Source organism: Martes martes, assembly GCF_963455335.1.
Source record: "Martes martes genome assembly, chromosome: 15".
Taxonomy (NCBI): Eukaryota; Metazoa; Chordata; class Mammalia; order Carnivora; family Mustelidae; genus Martes; species Martes martes.
In genome coordinates, this window is record NC_137903.1 from 23511071 (window position 1) to 23535997 (window position 24927).

The 24927-nt window shown below is 34.9% G+C and overlaps 1 protein-coding gene across 3 annotated transcripts in view; it reads right to left on the reverse strand.

Moving 5' to 3' along the window:
* Nucleotides 1-24927, reverse strand: part of KCNT2 (potassium sodium-activated channel subfamily T member 2) — a gene marked incomplete at both ends in the record, with an annotated part of 342191 nt that overhangs the window by 117472 nt on the left and 199792 nt on the right. For all 3 annotated transcript variants that reach the window (XM_080825071.1, XM_080825070.1, XM_080825069.1), the window contains one exon: nucleotides 7789-7897. In XM_080825071.1, coding sequence (XP_080681197.1) covers nucleotides 7789-7897 — 109 coding nt within the window. The remainder of the gene's footprint in view (nucleotides 1-7788; nucleotides 7898-24927) is intronic.

Below are 24927 nucleotides of genomic sequence, written 5' to 3' on the forward strand. Positions count from 1 at the left end.
TTCCTATGGGAAGAGAGTGACTGCATTAGATCTGCCAGATGACAAAATGTAATCTTCTATCAGTTTTGGAATGGGAAACTTCCAAGAGAACTAAAGGTAATTCATTTGAGATTGTCCTGCAACCCCACACACATTTTTTTTTTCCATTTACCTTTCTTTCAGTCAAGGGGGTAATTATAATCTCTGTTACTTTTTTAAAGAGAGAACACACAAGTGTAGAGGGGAGGGAGAGATGGAGAGAGAGTCTAAAGCAGACTCTGCCCTGAGTGCAGAGTCCCACACTGGACTCCATCTCATAACCCTGGCATCATGACCTGAGCTGAAACCAAAAGCCCGGTGCTTAACCCACTGCATCACCCAGGCACCCCTAATCTCTGTTACTTTTAAGAAACTTTCTCTTCCTTTCTCAAAGCAACTGATTCCCTGGGCCCTCTGTGACCAGCTCAGTATTATAAAGGAGAAAAACTCTCCGACCCTTCTCATCTCTACCTCCGTCCATGCTTCCCTCCCTTGTTTTCGGTCCTTTTTTTGGAGATGGTAAAAGACATTCGATTTTCCTTTTCCCTTAACATGGTGTTTAAAATAGGGACTCCCCGGATGTTGGAGTATAAGAGACCTGAGAAGTCTCATGGTTAATTTTCATCTGAGGTCAGAGAAACAATGAAGACTTCCTCACGTTCTAGTGCAGATCCTTGTATTTCTGCTTAGGGTCAAAGATACAACAAAATGAGGGCACCTGGCTAGCTCAGGAGGTAGAGCACGCAACTCTTGATCTTAGGGTCATGAGTTCCAACCCCATCCTTGGGGTGAAAACCTTACTTAAAAAAAAAAGAAAGAGATAAAACAAAACATTGCCCTACCTTGCTCTTTGTTTTCTCCAGATATACTTTTTTCCTGATGATTTTGTTTGGAGAATTCCACCAGTCAAAATACTATTTAAAATATTCAAATCACTCCCAAATAAAGCTGACTAAAATGCTTAAAAATAAGTATTTAATTCCTCAGGCTTTCCTTGTCTTTCGTCACCTTGGCATCTGGGAGAGTACTGGTCAGTATTTTGTAGGACGTTCTCAATTTTGGTGTATCTAGGTATTTCTTCAAAATCAGGAAATATTATTAAGAATACCAAAGAAATTATGTCATGCACTTCTTTTTGCCATGTACTTCTTAGCATATCACAGGGATTACATGATGTTGACATCTCTTTCTACTGGTGATGCTTACCTTGGTCTCTTGATTAAAACCATGTCTGTCAGGTTACTTCACTATAAAATTATAATTTTTTCCTTTCATAGTTATTAAAAACCATGGACAGACATGTTGAGACCACACAATGATCCTGGCTTTCCTTAAACATTCACCCACTAATACTGGCACCCTTTGGAGGATGGTGTCTACAACCATTGTTTGCCTTGTGATGTCTTCTTATTTCTCTCTTTCCTTCCACATTTATTAGTTGGAATTCTTTGGTAAGAAATGAGCTATTCTTCTTTCCCACTTATTTATTCACTGCTTTCCTACATCAGTGTATTTACTTGATTTTATGGGTTAAAGTAGAATGTTATCATTATTTACTTTGTTTCTCAAATTGTCCCATCTGAGCATGTTAGGAACTCCTTCAAGTTATTTCTTGTGTCATTTTGACAAACCCCCACACTCTTCAGAGCAACTCCTTACTTTCTGGCACCACAAGATTTTTCCAGACTCCTCTTGTACATTCCCTGCCTACTTCCTCAATCCACCCAATACCCCAAGAAGCCCTAGATGTTATTATTAGAGAATTGTGTGTAGTAACCAAGATGTGAACATTAACATTAACATTAACTACAGAGCTGTCCTTGCTCTGTCAGTAAACAAAGAGTTAGGAATTACATTGGTATATACTCACAGGCCCATACAGACACAGATCTAAGTTTCTGTGTCTATCTTTGATATACGTGCATTAAAAGTCATTAATTTATACTGATTTCCAATCTTACCCACTGAAACTACCACAAATTGGAGGAGGCGTAGCAGAAATAATGGCTAAGTTATTTCAGAAAATGCTTCTCCCTGAATCTGCCAGGGAGTAGATCCTGGAACAGAAAAGGAATTTTAATGGTAAAACTGGTGAAATTCATTTAGACCAATAATTTAGTCAATTGTATTGTACCAATGTTAATTTGTGATTTTGAGAACTGCACTATGATACTGTAAGATATAAATGTTAATGGAAATTTATATGGGAAGGGTAGGTAGGAGCTCTCTATTATTTTTGTAACTTTTCTGTGAGTCTAAATTTGGTTCAAATGAAAAGACTAAAAAATAAGCCATTAAAAATGTAATGTGTTATCCAGCATTTCCCAGTCTTACTTGAGTACATAATTTTACTTTTCAGGAAAATTATTAACTTCCATCCAAAAGCATTAGTAATTGCACCTTGGAACACAAATTTGGCAATAATATGAAATAATAGAACCACTATTTATATACCACACACAAAAATTAATTACAGTGCATTTTGGCTTAATGTGTTTCTACTACGGTTGAAGATTGCCCAAAACTATTAAGTAATCTCTTGTGAAACAGTTATTTGAGAAAGCCTAAATTTCACTTAAATTTAAATGTACATAATTATAGTGTTCATGACAGAAATCTGAACAAGACTATCTCTCTATAATTTTACAAACACTTTGCATGTAGAGGTACAATAAAATTTTGCAAGCTAAGGAAATAACCACAAATGAAGGTGTTCTTCTTTTTTAAAATAGACCAATTGCATTGAAAACAACAGACAAAACTTAATAGTGTTTAATTTTCGCTTTACAAAAAGCATTGCATCAATACCCAAATCTGCAGTTTCCAGATCCCATTGATGAAAATAACACACTCGTCCTAGTAACTTAATGAAGGGCTTCTTATGAAATAACCACCCTGAGGAACATAGTTACAAAATTGCAACTTTTTGAAATTGATTTTACTAAAATATAAAAGCAACTTCACTTTCCCCTTACTTCTAATATGTAGTTATGGAATGTAACATTGGAATTCTTACATCTTTCCACCCATTCAAAATACTTAAAACATATATTTATATTATATACAAATTGATTTCTATTTGAGGCCTCCCTTTCTGTGGCCATGAAAATCAAAAGAATATTATTGCAATACATTGTAATAATGTATTATGAAATCCAAATCTACCAGCAACTGTTACCTGCTTACATTTATATGACTTAACCATTTTCTCTGATATATGTCTTTTTTATCTTTATGTCTTCTGCTACATTTTAAAATAATTTTACTGCGTTTAATACTTTCCTTATTTGAATTATTTTTATAATGCATTTCTTCTAAATAAACTTTGAAAAGGTCACTAAAAACTTGCATCTTTTTTTAAAAGATTTCATTTATTTATTTGTCAGAGAGAGAGAGAGTGCACGCAAGCAGAGGGAGTGGCAGAGGTGAGGGGAAAAGCAGACTACCCACTGAGCAGGGAGCCTGATGTGGAACTCAAGTCCAGGACCCTCAGATCATGACCTGAGCCGAAGGCAGACACCTAACTGACTGAGCCACCCAGGCATCTCAAAACTTGTATCTTTTAAGAAAACAAAATAGTTTGGTACCTCCTGTAACTCTACTTGGCTTTTTTCTATGAAACCTTCCATGACTGAATAATATATTGCTTGAGAGTAAAATGACTGACATTGTACAAACCTGAGTCATCTTTTTCAAAATATATTTAATCCCAATCTCTGTAATACTTAAGACTGAGTCAAAAGATTGGCCATGGTGAGATATATACCTTCACTGTTAATTGTTTGGAAGCACTGCGATAAATATTTGCTCATTAATGTCATTCTTTGTTCCAAAAAATATCCAAATAAAGTTACAAACATATTCTAATTTAAATAAAAAACACATGCGTGTATGGCCTGAGTCTTTTCTTTCTCCATCACAAATACATATATGGTTCTGGGTGTCCTGCTTTGTCTTTAATGTATCCCTCCTGCCACACTGAAACTGTCCCTGACACCAAATTTAAAAAATGATTTTGATGCATATAGAATCTGACTCACTTGATACAAGTAAATAGAGCCAATGAGAGAATTAAAGAGTACCTACCTACTAGGATCTGGGATGACTGTACTTAATCCTCAAAATAATCCTGTGAAGTGACTTCATCCATTTTTATGGTTTAAAGTGTCCGTATGCTGATGACAGTCAAATTTTTATCATCAGTGTAGCTAAGCTCCAGACTCTATATTAGACACAATTTTGGGAGTCTAACAAGTATCTTAAATTATGTCCAAAATGAAAATCTTGATGCTCCCCAGTCTTCTTCATTGTGGTAAATCACAATTACATTCTTCTAGTTGCTTGGTCCAGAAATTTGCAGTCATGCTAGACTCTTCTGTTCCAACCCCACATCTAATGAACAATTCCTACAACAAAACCTTCAAAATACATCTAGAATCTGAGCGCTTCTAATCACTTCCATGCTTGTGCCCTTGCCCAAGACAAGATTGAACTTCTCTGGCTTAGATTAGTCCCATAATCTCTTAATTGCTTTTGCTCAACCAAGAAGCCAGTGTGTTTGTTTCTCTTATTCAAATTTTATCACTCTTCTGCTCAGAATCTTTCAATGATCTTTCATTTGAGAATGATGGGTACCACCCTTCTAATGGCCAGAGGACCAGTGTTTCCCTGTCAGATCTCAGTTTTTACTACCTTTCTTGTCCCTCCATTCTAGAGACACTAGTCCACTTACTGTTTCTCAGATCATTAGATGTGCGTCTATCTGAGATATATTTTACATATTTATTTTTGATCTGTCTCCCCAATTGGAATAACACCTTCGTGACAGCTAGAATTTTTCTATTGGTTTCCTTGTTGAAACTGCAACACCTGGAATGGTTCTGTCGCAGAGTAACCATTCAATAAATGTCAAATAAATGAATAAAGTAATGGATGAGAAAATTATTATTGCAAATTTTCCATAAAAAGTGATTGAGAATGAAATGGAGGATGTAATTGGCTCAGTGATAGTTAACTTTGCCAGTTAGTGAGTCAACCACTTCAAGCTGCCAGAGTGGGTGATCTTTTATCTCTGTCGCATTTCCTTCCTAAATTTATGAGCCCCATGTACAGCATGAACACTACCAAACAGAAGTAATTTTAGTTGTGATTAGGATATATACTTCCCAGAAAGTCCAATTTTAGTTGGTACTTTAGTGAGAGAAGTTTCTGGATCACATATTTTATAATAATAGGCTTGATTTTGGCTCACTGATACATAATATGTTAAAATTCAGGTAAAGGGCCAACTATCAAAAATTAATAATAATTAACAACTATACTACAGATATACTTAATAATATTTTTTAATAGTGCCAATTTTGCAGTCACCACATTTGAGCTGTCTCTCTAATAAGAAGCAATGACCTTTGTATTTCACACAGAAAACTGAGGCTTTCACAGTTATTTGCATGAATCAATATATCTCCTGATAAGATCCTTTGATTTATTTTTTATTCTTATAATATATAACCTAATTATTGTAAAAGAGTAAACACATAATTTTAAATAAATATGTATATATATATATACATGTATATACAAAGTGTGTATACAAAATCTTTAATTTTAAAATTATTTACATTCCTGACAGACATAATTAAAAACAAACTCATATTTTAATATGCAAAATATAACTGTATCTTAAGATGTTAAAATGCAATGGTTGGATTTCATGGAAAGTTTCAAATAGTCCCAGCTGGCAATACTTTGTACCTTTGTTATTTCCCCTCCTTCTACTTAGAAGGAGAATAGCCTAAAGTAAAGTAGACATTTTGTGATTACAAGGAGACAATCTTGGGGATTAAGTTCTATAGCTAAAAATGTTAGAATTAAAAAAAAAAAATGGAATGAACTAGGTGCAGTGTTGAGTCAGACATGCTGTTCTAGATGCTGTGCCCCAGACTTCTCATTTATAAAATGGAGTGATGAAAAGATTCAGGAGTTAGATGGTGGTGATGTTTTCACAAGACTGTGAATATGCCAAGAAACATTAAATAGTATGCAATAGATGGGTGGTTTGTATGGTACGTAAATTATGGCTCAATAAAGTTATTCTGGTGGACTGCAGCATTTATGGTGACAGTTGTGAAGTAATTTTGCTGGTCAATCTTATTCAAAGAAAATCCTTAATTATGTGGAAAAATGTCTTCGACAACATTACCCTCTTTTGTAGTAAGGCAAAATTCATTAAAGTATATTGGGAAAAGTCATATTTTAAGGATCACTGAAATGCCTTTTTAACTTAGAGCAAGAGCAATTTATTCACTAAGGCAATATTGTATGCCAATAAATAATATTTACTAGGACTTGAACAGTGCAATTTAACCAGTCTATAATTAATGATGTATGTTAGCATTGATGAGCCTCATTTTTATCATTTCTACAACAATAAAATGAGACTAGATATTCAGTTCTAAAGTTGCATCTCCATGACAAAGAGGGCTTGGAAAAATAATGAACCCTTGTGATGAGTTCTATGAATGTTCCATTGATTGGTGTTAAAGTCATTTTCAGTATTTTCTTCAATTTCATTAAAATGAAATTACTTTCTTCAAAGAAAAACAATTTATTCATAATCCTGTTACATCTTTTCCATTGCACAAATTAAAGGTTTGTAAATATAAGGAATAGAAATATTTTCATTCAGAACTTTAAGAAAATTGCTCCTCAGAAAATCTTACTATGTCAATAGAGCAGAGACATAATTTAAAATAAGGGAATAAAATCTACCTGAAAATGCTGCAGGGTATTTGTTATTTTCCAATTAGCAACTTACTCCATCTAGTATTAAATCCCAAGAAATTAAAAAAATTAAAGACTAAATTCCCCAAAAGAATTTTCCTTCTTGATTTATTTGATTTGACACTTCACCTAAATAACAATCAATTAACTTACTAATTTTAAATAATCATATCCATAAGCACCACAGTAAAATTTACTTAGAAAATCAACACTTTGTCTAAAATACTAAATAAGGAATAAGAAAAGGTATGAAATGCAATATAATATTTGTCTCTTCAAATAAGAGTGGGGATGTGTTCACGGATTATATTTTCCTTGATCATCCAAGTCAAATACAAATTCTCTCATAGAACAAAAAAATGGTCTTAGAACTTTCCCTCATCTACCTTGAAATGCATATAAAAAAGTGATTTCTTTTATATTGCTTGCTAATTTTATCAAGTAATTTGTTATTTTATAGTAACTGTAAATTTTTAATTTTGAGGTCAATCATGTACGTATAGCTTTTAAATAAAAACTTACCTCAGGAAAAGAAAAAAATGGTTTCAAGATCTCATACTAATGATTGTCATTATCCTGTGTTTTAAAGTTTTATTTGTTAAGTATCTTGAAACTAGAAACAGTGTCCTAATCCTAGACCTAACAAATGATGTAGACACGTAGAATTTAGGATGAAACAAATTATCTCAGGATTAGTTAGAAAAGACAGAAAATAACTGCCAATTTTTTTATATGTCTTAGACCACTTCCCCCTACCCCCTACCCCTCACCCCCCACCCCACCCCTTAACTGGCCTTTATTTGTCTATCTATCTATCCATATGTCTGTCAGATGAAGATAACTCACACAATACAAGTATAGGTACATATCTAGCTGTATACCTTGGCTTACTGTACTTCTAAATCACAGGACTGCACTTACATTATTGTTATTATTATCATTTTTACAATTAAAAAATGTGTTATCTTAAAGAAAACATATACTTACTGCCCTCTAGAGGTATGAACCAGTAGTGTAATAAGTGTAGATGTTGCCGGGCATATACAGTTTAAAGCTAACATGGCGTATTTAAACTCTTCTTCACAAACAACGTGATCTGTTTGAAATAGAACAGGTAAATTAGAATAATTTACCTTGGGAGAGTACTAATTTAAAATAATATGAAAAATAAAACAGCAAATAAAATTACAGAAGTTTCCACATAAACACATTTGTCTTCAAGACATTTTTACGTGTGCAATCTTCCCCAGGAAAAATGTTTCATGAGAGTGAGTACTAGATTATGAGTTAAGTGACCAAAAGGGAAGTGGCCCCTTCTGTCTTTAATGAAATCGGCAGCCTTCAGCAATATGTTTATTTTTCCTATGCCTCATCTGTACAAGGAGGTGAGAGGTAGATAGATAGTTTCAAGGTACAGTATGGAAAACAATTCAGGGACTGTATAAAGTACCTTTTAATTCTGATAATTCTATGGTATGAAATGCAGTAGTATTGATTTATCAAATTCATAGTCACACGGCACACAGACTTAGAATTATTAAAATACATGGTAGATAACATTTATATAGTGGTAATAGATTTTGTACAATCAAAACCACTATGACTTCAGGCAATAAAAACTAATGCTAAAATACATTTAAATTAAAATTTTACTTTGACCTCAGGACCTACAGTCATAAATGCAAGAGATGATAGGATTCAATCAGGAAAGATAATAAATCGCAATTGAAGTCACTGACATAAAAATAAGAGTGTGTGCTAAAGATGGGGGCACATGAGAGGTTGCAGGCCACATTAAAGGGAGGTGATGCTACTCAGCCCGTGTTTATTACTTCATACAGCAATGAGGGCACAGATACCAGGTATCCAATTTTCCATAGAAGTCATATTTTAGAGAAGTGATTAAGATATTGTTTACTTGGGGGGGGTGGACTTTCCTTCCCAAGTAAACAATTACAGTTGGTATGAGAAATAAAGACAATGTGTAAAGTTCTAAGAAAACAAATATTCCCAGAAAATAGTTTTAGCTACTTTAAGAAATAGACGGTTGAATTTGTAGGTGAGTCAGATATCCACAGAATGAACACAATGGGGCCCCTGGGTGGCAGAATCAGTTAAGTACTGCAACTTTGCTCCTCACTTCTCAATGCCATATGATAGCCAAGGTTTATTGAATGTACCACTAAAGTCTTCCCTGTCTTTCCCACCTTCTCCACCTCCATTCCACTGTCCCTACTTGTTACAGGGTTCCAATCCTTAACCATAATTCTTAAGGGCCACATATAAGCTTTTAGAATTATTATTCTTATTATTATTTTAGATCTTAGAAAGGCAATGTGATTTATCTACCAGACCCTATGTAATACACCTAGGGAGTAACCTATGCTTTAACATGCTATTATTCCTGCAGCTAAATGTGTGAATACTAAGTGGAAAAATAAAATCCAATGTGGGGATTGCTACTAATAATTTCAGGTCAGGTCTGATTCCACCACCAACAGAAATACTTTTCTTTGTCTCTCCGATTCTTTCTTTTCTTTCTTCCCTTCCATCCATCCATCCATCCATCCATCCTTCCTTCCTTCCTTCCCTTCCTTCCTCCTTCCCTTCCCTTCCCTTTCCTTTGCTTTTTTTTCAGAATTTTCTGGATTTTGGAATTATGGCTAAGGGACTGTGAATCTTTATTCAAACTATGTTTATCTCTCACCTAGACAAATGCAAGAGCTTCTTAATTGCTTTTCATGTCTTCCAACTCTTCAGCATTTTATTACCCTTCCAAAAGTGTGCTGTCCAATTAGAGCTGCCACCGCCACATTTAGCCATTTAAATTTCAATACATTGAAATACACATAAAAGTTCAATTCCTCCATCTTACTAGCCATCTTTTAACAGCAATAAAGTGCTCAAAAACATTTGTGGTAACTGCCTACAGTATCAGACAACATAAATATGGAATATTTCTGTTATCACCAATAACTAGACCGTGCTATAAGCCAAATAGATTAATGACCTTCCATAAATCCTAAAGCTTATAAAATATATTTCAAATTCCTTAAAATGTCACTCATACACTGGCAGAATTTGGGTAACCTTACTAACATGCTACACTACCTTTCCATGACTTTTCTTAGTCACATCACTGCTAAAATTGCTCATTTATAATAATAGGAGGGGAGGCAGAACAGATGGGTGTACCTGCAGGTTGGTAGGTAGATGTGTAGGTGTAAGTTTATGAAAATTCTGTTTTTCTTCTTATGGTTCTGTTTTCTTTGTGAAATTGGTGGAAATAATGAGTAAAGGAGAGGCTGGAGGTTAAGAGGAGAAAATACAGCATAGTTGCTTCAGAGAGTGGAAGAAGAAACAGAACAGTGAAACACAGAAATGATATTTGGCAGCTGCTGATCCCGAGAAATCAAGGATCATGAATTTAAAGTGGGAATAGTCTGCAAGTTATCTTTTGTTTATTTTGTTTATTCACGCCACATTCAAATGCATGGAAGTAAACACTACCTTCTGTCAAGACGACCCAGAGAATTCACCACCACTGCCTTCTGACAAGTCTAACTAAAGGTCAATGAGCTGAGGATGAGTTAAAATAACAACTTATAATGGTGCGCTATGGAATTCAAACAAGTTAAGAGAGAAGACAGGATCTGCAGTTGTCAATAATGGTAAACGTTTGGTAGACTCAATGAATTTTAAGTCCCGGTGGAGTCAAAAGATAGGTGGAGTTCTGTACTAGAGGATGTGAACTGGAATGAGAGGCCGTGGTCAGAAACAGAGTCATCAGGAACAGAGATTATGGAAGCGTCACATTAACAAGTAATGACATGATCTGCGGAGTGTCCCTCTGGAAGCAGGTGCTGAAATAGGATGGTGAACAAGAACATTCAAGATAGGGGAATTATAGGTACACAAGTCCAGGGCATTGAGAGAATCATTTTCATGGCTATCAATATCATTCACTATTATGACCATACAGTGTTGGAAAGAGTGAGTAAACTAGGAGACCAAGGGCTTTTCAGCATTTTTTTTTTCTCCCGCTACTTGTCTTTCTTTTCTGGGATATTTCCCAGTTGCAAACTGCCAATTTTTATCAAATAATTTTCTAATTAAAAATGTGAGACTTGGGGCGCCTGGGTGGTTCAGTGGGTTAAAGCCTCTGCCTTCGGCTCAGGTCATGATCCCAGGATCCTGGGATCGAGCCCCACATCGGGCTCTCTGCTTGAGCGGGGAGCCTGCTTCCTCCCCTCTTTCTGCCTGCCTCTCTGCCTACTTGTGATCTCTGTCTGTCAAATAAATAAATAAAATCTTTAGAAAAAAATGTGAGACCATGTTATATAAAATTTAAGCATATTGAAAATGCATAATGGAGAATTATATCTGTAACAGAAATTGCTATTTTTCCTTATTATCCATTTTCCCCTCTGTATGCAGAAACAACATATCTATGGAAACATGTCTAGAGAAATGCTTGGAAGGGACAAGAATACAAATGTGTGCTGGCAGGGCCTTGCTGATTTCAGTCAGGTGTACCTAAAGAGACGGCCCAAGGTAAGAACTGATCACTTTGGAAGCAGAGAGAGAAAGGAATAAAGCTCTCTTAAACAGGGCATTACTTCTTACAGCCAGAAAGCTAAATCAAGCGTCCAAGAAAGAATCTGGACAGTTGCAGAACCAAAAAAGTGACCCATACCCTGAACTCTCTCAGAGTCTTTATGAGAAGCCTTCCACTAAGACTTCTCCCAAACCGGTAAAGCCAGGCCTGTGGCAAGAATCAAATTAAAGTGCTGTTTTCCCACTCAAACTTATCTGTTTTAGATGATGGCAAGGTAGTTGTCATGACAATCAGAAGGAGATATGAGCAGGGCAACAAAAACCAGTAAACAACAACAGGTTTAAGAAAGTCCTTGGAGGGGCACCTGGGTGGCTCAGTGGGTTAAAGCCTCTACCTTTGGCTCAGGTCATGACCCCAGAGTCCTGGGATCGAGCCCCTGCATCGGGCTCTCTGCTCAGCGGGAAGCCTGCTTCCCTTCCCCTCTCTCTGCCTGCCTCTCTGCCTACTTGTGATCTCTGTCTGTCAAATAAATAAATAAAAAATCTTAAAAAAAAAAAAAAGTCCTTGGAGAAGAACTTGGAGCACAATTACTGACACATGGAAAGGAATGAAAGAAACCTGCTCCAATTTGAACTTTTTCTGTGGCCACAGAGAAGAGTGAATAAAGAATATCTTTGAATAGACATGAAAAGACAAAGGAGTTACCCCTTAAGAGCAGAATGAGTATCTAATAAGGAATTTATTATGAGGTCTCTACCATTCATGTCTGACAGAATTTCTTCATTGCTATGGACCAATGACTGCTGTGTGTCTCCAGTTCTTCCTTTTTCTAAACACCGATATTTTAACAAAATTATCTTGTTTACCAAAATTATCTTGTTTCACTACTTTATATGCATAACCAGTAGGGGTAGAGGTAGCTAAGTAAGTTATTAGCGTGTGTGTTGCCAGACCATGAGAAGCCACACCTAAAACTGACTTTGCATTATCCAGATGTCCTGGACTTTGAGTTGGATGCGATAATTGATACAGCTCTGTGAAGTGTTTTTCATATAAATGGATGAATCTCTCGATATATAGGGAGAATATTATACAGGACTACTTAGGTGTATAAGGATCTGGACTGTGGCTGAAACTGCTATCACCCATATTCATTCCTTCCTTCTTCCTTTGAGTAAGAGAAGCTCTTATTTCCTCTCACCCATCCCCCAACTGTCGCTGGGTGCATGGCTGCCCAGGTAGAAATTACATTTTCCAGCTTCCCTTTAGTTAGCTATGGTCACCTCACTATGTCTGTCCAGCTACCGTCTTATTTTTTTGTGGACAAAACCACCTTTCCTAAACTCTTTCCTTCTTGTTGGTGAGACCACATAATGGCAAAACTCCATCTTGATTATGCAGAGGTAATTCCTTAGCAATGATAGAATCGGTCCTTTTTCTCTTTATAGTGTCTAATTTTCCTCCCTTTTTGAAGAAAGCATATCCTCTTTCAAAATGATGTGCACCTCATGTCTTCTTCTCATCCTTTTACAGTTTCTGTGTATCTGTTTTGATTTAGAACCTTCTTGTTTGTGGCTTCCTGTTAAAGCATGAGCATAGGAGATCAAGTGTTGTCACTACTGAGTGTGCCAAGCCATGGGCAAATACTGATCCCTCTGAGCCTAATTTGCCTGATTTTTAAAATGTGAATAGTAACCATATATGCCTCATAGGATTTTCTGAGAAGAAAAGTAGACAATGAGTATGAAATGCTATTTAGAATTCTAAACAAGTACATAACCTCACAAACATGCTTATTAAAAACAAAGATTTCAATAAGCTATCTTGAAATAATGCCAATAATACATTTTTAAAAACGTAAGTAGCAAAGCAATATAGCATAAATTTATTGTTCTGGAATTAAAACATGATCCTAGTTTTATAAAATTGCTGACTTCTGCCTGTAAGCTTATATGCTCACATGTATGTCTGAATACGCACAGAAAATTTTAAGAGCAGGAATCAAACTATTAACAGTAGCTACCTCAAAGAGTAGGCAATTTTTCAAAAACTATGACTTATAAAATAGTAGGATTATATGAGATTCTTGGTTTCTTTTTTATTGTTATTTTATTATTTTTAATCTAAGGGGCTTTTAAGATAAGCACTTAGAATTAAAGATACAAATTTATAGATACTTATGAATCAAATCTGTTTTCAAGTCCCTTTTACTTTAAGGAAAATAAAATTGTTAATTACATTTTAACAAGTCAGAATCTTTTTTTAAATATTGCCTCAGTATTTTCTGAGCTCCTGTATGATTTAAAATACTAGAAGCTTCTTCTATGCAGTTGCTAGGTAACAGATCTTTGGAAAGCAGTAACAACAGTGGAAAATGCACTAAACCAATGCAGGGTTGTGATTTACAGAAATCAAATATCCTTTGGAAAAGAGCTTTTAAACAGGAACACCAAACAGGGTAAATTTAAAAAACTGCTATTTGTTTTTATTTTATGGGGTATGTTTATTACATAAACTGACTGAACAAATTGTGTTATAAAATATCTCACATATTCTTTGCTTATTAGACTGTTTATAAGCATGAGAGGGTCGATTGCTATGAAAATTGCTTTTTTTTTTTGTCCTTAGAGGAGAATGGATAATCTCTAACAATTGAACTTTATTTTGACCCTGTCTCTTTAATCAATACAATAACCAATTGGTGAATATGTGTGTGTGTTGCATGCATGATCATAGAACAGAGACTTTTGCCAGTTCCAGGATAGTGAGCCATTCAACCACAACAAATCTAAGAATAGGCTTAAGTGAACCTTTAAAAGTCATTTAATTTCACAGAATCTAAATATAAGAATGCTTATTAAACATAGAGAATTCAGCTCCATTTGAGATTGGCAGCACCCTATAAAACAGATTTATTACATCTCAATAATATAAAGTATGAGAAGCTTGCTTGATTTTCCAATTGCTTGAATCCTTGCATTATTTTAATGCTGCAGGTTTTAATATATCGTATTAATTAAATGCTCAGGAGAATCAAGTTTCCTGTATTCCAGAGCAGAACAGTTTAATTCTTTTAACCTCTGTTTCTTTGAAATATTTCAGAAATATAGCAGTTTTAATATTTTTTAAAAAATTAATGTTCTCAGGGCTCTGATTTCTTTGGGTTCTAAGTAAATGTATTCTCTCCTCACTAACTCATGATAGTTACTGATAGTTAAGAATACAGTTATTGAATCATCTTAATAGTAATAATAATACCAAACAATATTTTAGTTTTTATGCAAAGTGATTCATATGTATTTTGTATATATATTATTAAAACTCACAAAAGCTCTCTGATGTATATGTGTTAAACCATCTTCAGATAACAAATCAGATGTTCAGAAGTAAAATAACTCGCCTAAATCCATTATTATTAATTTAAATTCAAACTACTGACAGAGAACTCTACAAAAATTATACAACTTTAAAATTGATTAAACAAACGGATTAAAATAAGTGATATATTCTAGTGGTTTTCCTTTGTCCTGAACCCACTTTAAGGATTACTGCCTGCTACCAGATGGACAAATGACTCAAACAGCCACTAAATTAAACTGATAACTGAAAAAAATATAACCACTATGTTCCCCAAACACCCCTCATTTAATGAGGCAGTTTGGAAGGGATGAAGTCAAACTTGACCTTGAAATCACTTTTGTTACTTTGCAATCACACACAAATTGCAGCTGGACTAAAATGATTTGAGTCACTGATTCAAAGGGATTTGGAAAGATCTCTAGATTCATTAGTAGCAAATATACTGTTACACTGTGATAAATGTTACGAAAAAAATAAATGCAGGTGCTATTAGGGGATACAAAAGGACACCTTTCCTGCCCTGGAGCAAATCGAAAAAAGCATCTCCAAGGAGGTGATGTTTAAAGAAAGATTTTAAGGATAATTAAGAATAAGTTATTTGAATGGTGAAGAAAGTACACAAAAGTAATTTTCTTAAAACAACATGCAAGGGACTGGAAGAGATTATGCTGAGTGAAATTGGTCAAGCAGAGAGAGTCAATTATCATATGGTTTCACTCACTTGTGGAGCATAAGGAATAACACAGAAGACACTGGGAGATGGAGAAGAGAAGGGAGTTGGGGGAAATCAGAGAGGGAGACAAACCATGAGAGACTGTGGACTCTGAGAAACAACTGAGGGTTTTAGAGGGGGTGGGGGTGGTGAGCCTGGTGGTGGGTATTATGGAGGCATATATTGCATGGAGCACTGGGTGTGGCACATAAACAATGAATTTTGGAACACTGAAATAAAATAAAATAAAATTTAATTTAAAAAAATCAGAGAAGTAGAAGAATATTTAAATTTTTATGGAAAATTAACAACAAAAATGTCTGAAGATTAAGGAGAGAAAACATTACAAAGTTGCTGACAGAGTACGAGGCAATGGGATCCAGTATAGAGATGAGAAGAAAATTGTGTTATGATAGAAGAAAAGCAAGAAGTGGTAAGTGAAAACAAAGCAACATTTGGAAAAATGAGATATAGTCTTAAATTGTAACACAAAAGTGAAGATATTTTGATAAGAAAAAAAACCCACACTGATAAGGGCCTCCGAGCTGCCCAAGTGAGTTTGTGGTAACATGAATTGGACCCACTAAGTGATTTCTTTCTTTTTTTTTTCCCCAGCAATGCTCATGAGGCCAAGGAGCAGGGAAAGGGGATTCATCTACGTAGGATTTTGTTTGTGTGTATGTTTTTTTTTTTTCCCAATCTGGAGCCATAAAACATAAAAACGAAGTAAATTAGTATAGTATTATGAGTTTGGTTGAAATGACAACGCATAGAGTTTGGTTTGTTTAAAGAGAGCAGAAGAGAAGAAAGGAAGGTGAGGCCTAGGGAGAATCCACACTGATGACGCTTTGGAGCAATGCTCCTCAGCTCTTTGTGATGAAGAACCAGTGTTTTGTTTTGTTTTGTTTTGTTTTGTTTTTCTTTTTCTTAATTTCCAACCCACTGCAGACACTTACGTCGTTCTATTGTACATGACTGGCACAGAATTCACGCCACACGTGACTCACCTATGATTCTGATATGAGTCTACTCACTTTCCAAAGAGATAACACACTGATGGTGCACTTGGATGTCACAGTGATGTTGAACTGCTATCAAAGTTGCTAAATGCTTACTCTCAATTGCTGTACTTAACTTGTAGCCTAGCAAACATCTGCAGCCTGACACTGGTCTTCGATCGGCACTTAATAGCACTGCATTAAAAGTCTTCAGGAGCAGAAGGAGCGTGTTTAGGTGGTAACGGAAGGTTGAATAAGCAAAACAGAAACAAGGAAGAGTGAGTGAGGTTGGAAGAATATAGATAAGCCTGGAGGTATTTGGGATGATGTCAAAGTGCAGGTATATACTCCATTACATAGTTCTTTCACTCTAAGTCTCCGGGAATTCTTGTCAAACTGAAAAATGGATCTTCTGAATCAAGCATTCTATGAAGTTTAAAATATAGTTTCTGAGCACTTGTAAAAATGAATGATAAAGTAGGAAAATGTAAGTGTTGTCCTGTGCTCGACTTAAAGGAACATGAGATTTGGAGTCATAAGATACGAGTCTGAATCCCATGTGGTTAAGCATGTAGTCTTTAGGCAACTGTGCTTAGTATCATATTAGACAAATACCTATAGTCATTTACATCTGTCTTATAAAAATACAAACTTCAGGTTGAAATAACACGCCAGCATGCAGTAAACTATAGTCTCATACCAAGTAAATAGTTTTGTTTTATAAAAATAAAGAATAAGTGGAAATTGAGCTTATATGACTGCACACCTTTCCCTTACCAATAAGGGAAGATGCTACAATTTACCTGATCCTCCCAGACACATGACAACCCATAGCCATATTTATAGCTGTTATGTGTAACCTGTGACAGCTGTTTTTTTTGGTAGTGTCATTACTCTGGACAAAATTGCAAAGGAAGCTCTCACCTCATCACTTATAGTAGACATTTAGTACATACTTATTAGCAACTGCCTGCCTCTTGACAGTCTCCCAAAATAACTAAACCTTTCCCTTTCCTTCCAAAATGATTTTACTAAATGACAAATGATAGATGATAGATACATAGGTAGACAGACAGATAGATGCTACTCTCAACTAGATGGTCATCTAACAATCTGAACAAAGTAAAAGTACAAAAGAAGACTGAAATTTCAGTTTTACCAGGAGACATGTGCAACTTAAAAGGAATTCCTCAATGCAAAGGAAGTTTGATTTAATGGGTAATTGAGCCAAATGTTAGGTCTAAATGAGTCCTTGCCTACTTGGGTGTTCTTCCTCAATACCACCAACTCTCCACCAAACAGCTCCTACAATTCTTCAACACAATATTCATATCAACAGATTCCAAGAAATAACATAAGTTGGGTATTTCAGTCATTCACGCTTCACCCACTCTTTTTTGACCTTAAGGGATAATTCTAGGGGTTCCCACAAATTCTTTCTTATAGAAAGTAACTTTTGGAAAAGTAAACTGATTTGAAGTATTAAAAGATGAATCCATGAACAATCTAGAGGCAAAAAGCAAAAGGTACAAAAAAATAGACAAAATTTTTGTTAGTTAAAAGCACCATAAATGCAATCCAAAGACAACTTGCAAACTGAAAAAAAATGCAATTTTTAAAATGCCAAAACGTTCATAATTTTAGAATATGAGAAATCTCTATAATTCACTAAGAGAAAAATAGTCATCTCTGCAGAAAATAAGAGTACAGGGATGTATTTTATATATGAATGAACACAGAAATTAAATGGGCAATAGATACATGAAAATGTGCAACACTCTTAGTAATCAAAAACTGAAAATCAAAATAAATTAAACCATTAGACAATACCACATATCTCTTAACAGCACACATTTTAGAGACAGAGAACATGGATTAAAGGCCTGATTCTACCACTTAGTACAGCATCATCAACATTTCACTTAGTATCTTTGTGTCTCCATTTCCTCATTTGCAAAATGAGAATAATGTTGACTCTTGAACAATACAGGAGTTAGGAGAACCAACCTTATGATAGATGGCAAATCCACATAGAACATTTGACTGCCCTAAAACTTAACTATCAATCATCTGTCATTAACTAGAAGCATTGCCAAAAGCATAAACCCTGGATTAACACATATATTGTATATTATATGTATTATACACTGTGTTTTTACAACAAAGTAAGTTAGAGAAAAGAAAATGTTATTAAGAAAATGATAAGAAAAATACAATTATAGTGCCGTACTGTATTCATTGGGGGAAAATGCACATATAAGTGGACTCCTGTAGTTCAAATGCACATTGGTCAAGAGTCAACCATACTAATGAAATCTATCTATGGTAGCAAGTGTCCTGGAGTAATAATGGCTCTCATATCCTGGTATTCACAGAACAGGGTTGATCTGTGTAACCAATAGGATATTGTGGAAGTTACAGGGTGGGACAGTTAGGGCTATGTCACAAAAGACATTGTGGTTTCTGCCTTGCTCTCTTTTAGGTCAATGTTTTCTGGGGGAAGCCAGCGGCCGCATCACAAGAACACTAAAGTAGCCCTAAGGAAAAGTCCAAGAGGTAAAGAACTGAGGCCCCCTGCAATGGCCAGCACTACCTTGCCAACCATGTGAGTCAAGAATGAACCACACCGGAAGCAGATCTTCCAGCCCAAGTCAAGTCCTCATGTAACTGTAGTCCCAGCTGACGCCTTCACTGCAACATCATAAATATCCTGACCATTAGTCTTCTCAAATTCCTGACCCAAAGAAACTGTGAGATAATAAATGTGTTGTTTACACCAAAAAGCTTTGGGATTGGTACGGGTACGCAGCGATAGATAACTAGCACATGACTTTACAAGGTGGTGATGAAAATTAATTCAGTTAATCTACAAAAAGTGCTTTGGAACAGTAGTCCAGGACACCTGAGGGGTTCAGTCAATTAAGCATCTGACTCTTGATTTTGGCTCAGGTTGTGATTTTAGGGTCATGAGATCAGGCATGGAGCCTACTAAAGAGTCTTTCTCTCCCTTTCTTAAAAACAAAAACAAAAACAAAAACAAAACTATTCCTTGAACATAATAAGGACTATATAAATGTTGACTGCCACTATCAGTATAATAATAATAATAATAATGTTCTTAATATTATTTTTCATTTGCCCAAGGGGCAAGAGTTAAAGGAATATTGCCCACTTTTGCAAAAGTAAGTTATACATTTCTGAAGAGCAAATTAGCATTGTGTATTAAAAATCAGAAAAGACCCCATACTATTTAACCTAGAAGTTACACTAGGTAAAAGTTTATCACACAAGTTAAAGAAAACCTCTTTTATGATATTGAGTATGTATATATGTACATAGGTATGTATGTAAGTACGTATTTATTTTAGTCCTGGACAAGACTGAGTCGTAGTAAGCTGAAAAACAGAGAATGTTGAATACACACAATCCACAGAAAAATGGATTTCATCAAAATTACTAATCTACAATTTCAAGATGTTGCAAATTTCTTTTCCTTATTTTCAAACACATACACTTCCAAAATTTGTTGGAAATAACATCTCAGCTCTTTACATTCACCTTGGTGATTTTTTAAAAACAGCTATCACTTTTTAAATTTGCCTTATTTTTCATTCATCATTGGAAGGTGAGTTAACATTCAAGAAGGAAGTAGCTACTGATTCATCATCAGTTTTAGTCTGTATAAATATAAGGATACAGAATAGCTAATGGCTTAAATGAGAACTTGGCACGAATGAAACTATTATATTAAAATATTAAATGGCATTTGTCACGGGTTATAAAATATAACAATATGCTAATTGCACAATTTCATAAATTCATATACATTATCTTTTACCAACCTAATGAAATTTCAGCTCATGCAAATTATTATAGTCTATAAAAACATAACCCCCAGTCATAATTAAGTGAATAACACACTCCATCCTTAGATATTACCATTCACAAATGTTTTTATAGCATTAATTATACTTGACAATTTGGACCTTGTGGAAAAAAATGTAAAAATGTAAAATCTATAAATAAACTTAAAAGTAACTATTATCAGCAAAACCACCTTCTAGCTAGTATTACACTTCTATATAAAAATGAAATATAATTCATTATACGTGAATTATATTAATAAAATTGTTACCCTACTTTAAGGAATTGAGCATCTTACTTATTCTATTTATACTGACCTTCATTTTAATATAATTTCTAATAAGGACTATGGTTGGATAATACATATACACCCCACATCTACATATCTCATATATCTATTCTCATATTGCTAGACATTTTGCTTCTTTCTACATTTATTCTTATAATAAATAAAACTGAAATAAAGGTCCTTTTATTTTTTAAAGATTTTATTTATTTATTTGAAGAGAGATCACAAGTAGAGAGGCAGGCAGAGAGAGAGGAGGAAGCAGGTCCCCTGCTGAGCAAACAGCCCAATGCGAGACTCGATTCCAGGACCCTGAGATCATGACCTGAGCTGAAGGCAGAGGCTTAACCCACTGAGCCACCCAGGCACCCCATAAAGGTCCTTTATTTAAATGTTGTGTGTAGCTCATATTATTTCTTCATGAAACCTTCATGTAATTGTGTAAACAGATGTTAGTGACTATGTGACTAATGAAGGAGACAGACAAGGGAGAAACACAGTAGGAAAGAACTGGGTTTTCCCTACACATGCAAAAAAACTACATATTTTTTTTCCCTTTTCACTATTTCATATATTGTCACATATTTTAATTTTACTGAGCTATAGTATTACTTTTGAATATTGTTACTGGATCTTTTAAGTTTTTAACTCTTATACTATAGCCTGCATACTTTTAGTAATAAGATACTGCGAGTCAAGCTCTGTGCTTGTCACTAGATACAAAGCATTTAAGAAATTCATATTCTAGGGGCGCCTGGGTGGCTCAGTTGGTTAAGTGGCTGCCTTCGGCTCAGGTCATGATTCCAGGGTCCTGGGATCGAGCCCCACATCGGGCTCCCTGCTGAGCAGAGAGCTGCTTCTCTTTCTCCCTCTGCCTGCTGCTTACTTGCGCTCTCTATCTCTCTGTCAAATAAATAAATAAAATCTTTACAAAAAAAAAAAGAAAAAGAAATTCATATTCTAAGGGAGCCTGGCTGGCTCAGTCAGTGGAGCATGTGACACTTGATCTTGGAGCTGTAAGTTCAAGCCCCATGTTGGGTGTAGAGATTACTCAAGAACAAAACCTTAAAAAAAACAAAAAAAGAAAAAGAGAAGTTTCTATTCTAGAGCTAAACATCTGAGCAACTGAAAGTCAATTAGGAAGCTACTATAATACAATTTCTATCAAAGGGGAAAATATACAAAAAAGAGATTAAGGTGGCAAAAGAAAATAAAATGATTTTTCACTTTCTTTGATTCCCACAATCAATTGATTATTAGGTCTACAGAATATATCTGGAATGATTCATGAAACTGTTCTCACTCTCCACATCCATCATCACCATTCTGGTTCAATCCCTCAGTCTGTCTCACTTGGACATCCTAATAGCTCGATAAATAATCAATCCTGTGAGGCTCTGTGTGTCATATCCACTGTTCTCCATGCTTCCCCTGGAGCTACTTTATTATTTGGTTAAAACGTTATACCTTTACCTATAACCGTCATCAGTCACTCCCTACTTCTCCAGCAACATTCCTATTCATTAGTAAAGCCTAATTCACAGTCTCTCTCACACATTTGTGTGTGCACAGTATGTTCTCACGCAGTCTGTCTTGAGGCAATGTTAAATAAACATCCCAGGATAATATTAAAGTGTTAGGATTTTATACTATCCTCATATTAGGATCTCATTCTTCATTTTAAGAGACTTTTCAATACAAAATTACTTCAGGAATAAAGATATTATATTAAATCATGAAAACTTTACCTAAATAGGTCTATCAGATTGACTAAATTCATCAATCAAAATCTGATGAAACTAGTACATAATTAGAATCCTGAGTTTTGGTATATATGGAGGGTGACAAGGGCAGGGGAGGAAGAGCATAAGGTCACAGCTGAAGCTCTGCGTGGCAAAAACAGGCTCTGTTGAGTGCGTGCAGAACGTAAAAGTACACTGGCTCATTGGTTAAAAAAAGGGTGACGTAGGGGCACCTAGGTGGCTCCGTTGTTAAGTGTCTCCCTTTAGCTCAGGTCATGATCCCAGGGTCCTTGGATCAAGCCCCACACCGGGCTCCCTGCTCAGTAGCAGAGCCTGCTTGCCCCTCTCCCCGCTCGTGCTCTCTCACTCTCTCACTCTCTTTGAAATAAATAAATCTTAAAAAAAAAAAAAAAAAAAAGGTGAGGTAAAGAAAATAAAATCTGCCATTGGAGCAGACAGCTAGTCCATCTTTTTGTTTTTTGTTTTTTTTTTATCATTATACCACTAGTACCTAGACTAACAAATTGTTCACAGTAGGACTCAATAAAATGTTTTGAATGAGTAAATGAGAGTGAAAGAAGATATAACTGCTCTTCTTTATAAATCATTGTTATCAAGAAACTACTTTAGAGATGGAAAATCATAGATCTGGGTTATAATAGAATATGCCTGGCACTTTCCAAACATTGAAGGAATATGCTACTCTGGCTTTCAGAATCATGCAATTGAGTCTTGGAGAAATACAAGACTATACGAAAATTAATGGAGAAAACCATAAAGGTGCTTTGAGTTAATTCAATTTTAAGTGGTCCACAAGAAAATGTCTTGAAATACCTAATGTTCAAGGGCAATTTCATCGAGTGTCAAAGAGAACAAACAAGAAAGCTGGTTTGGCTATTCAATAGACCCACATATTAAAATTTTAAAACCTACAAAAAAAGTAAAACAAATAAGTTATTGATTTTTTTTTTTTTTTTTTGGCTAGGAGGAATGAAGGACAAGATAATATTCCACTTAAAAAATAGTTATCAAAAAAAAAGTTAACATCAATGTTAATTTTTTACTTTTGATTAAATGATTATAGTTATATAAGAAATTAACATCCTGGGAAGCTGTGTGATGCAAAGGGTATATGGGAAGGCTCATTCCTGTCTATTCTAATCTTCTATCTAAAAAAATGAAAAAGCAAGTGCAATGAAAAATGAGATATTGATTTTTTTATTTTTTATTTTTAAAGCTTTTATTTATTTATTTGAGAGAGAGTAAAAGAGAAAGAGAGAAAAGCATAAGCAAGGGGAGGGGCAGAGAGAATGGGAGAAGCACGGCTGAGTGGGGAGCCTGACCGGGGGCTCCACCTCAGGACCCTGAGATCATGACCTGAGCAGAAGGCAGACACTTAACAGACAGAGCCACCCAAATACCCCCAAATATTGATTTAATACTGAATTATAAAAATTCAATTATTAAAGACATCTTGAGGATAACTGCCAACATTTAAATATAAACAAGACCCATGAAAATATCTGACCCTCTTAGGCATGAAAATGTTATGCTGGGTATATAGTAGAATGTCATTCTTTGGAAAAGCACGCTGCAGTTAAAATGTGCGTGTGCGTGTGTGTGCACGTGCACGTGTGTGTGTGTGTGTGTGTGTGTGTGTGTGTGTGTATGATGAGAAGATTAAGCAAATGTGGGAAACTGCTAATTGCTGAATGTAAATTAAGGGAATACCAAGTTTTCATTGTATAATTTTTAGCTGCATGTTTGATTTTTTTATAAAGTAAAATATAGTGGAGAAAGAAAAAATTTAAAGACTCTCTAAATTGTGCTGGTCTTGAACATGGCCTTGGGTTAAGTGGCTTCTGATGATCTCTGCAATAACACAAACATCAAAGAGAATATTTTTATCTGAAAATGGAGAATTCAAAGTTGGGGTATTTCATCTTTTGAAATTGTAGGAATTCAAAGCATTATGTTCTTAAGTAGGTTGTAAGAATGAAATTTAAACTGATATCTACGTGGGTGTTATATGGGAAATGAAGAAATTATTCAGCATGAAAAACTCACACCTTACCACTTGGTGAAAGTCAAGCATTGCACATACATATGTTATTTAGAAACAGCTAACATAATTTCCAATATTTATATTACTTGGAAATATTTTTCCACTCTCTTGTCTAGGTAGAAAAAAGTGAAGCATTGGGATGTCTTGTGTTTCAGCAAAATGAGACAAGGCCTTCATTTTTAGTCACATCATTTCCCCAAGATTTGTGTGTGTGAGTGCATATTCACAGATGAACACGTGTGTGTATTTTAAACAATATTTTTAAATAATGGTAGTCACAACTACCTACAACAAGAAATATATTTGTACAGTATTATCAATAATATTGTTAAAAATACTCTTGTCTATACTCTAATCTGTATTGCAATTGAAATCTTTTTAATTTATTTTTTTTTTAATTCTCAGAACTGCTACTGTTCTAGTATAATGAATCATTCTTCTAGGCATGTTTTGGTTGTGAAGCAGAGAAAATTTCATTCAGTCAACACTTTACTATTGAGGTATGATTCTTCCTTTCATTCATGAACATTAATTCAAATTC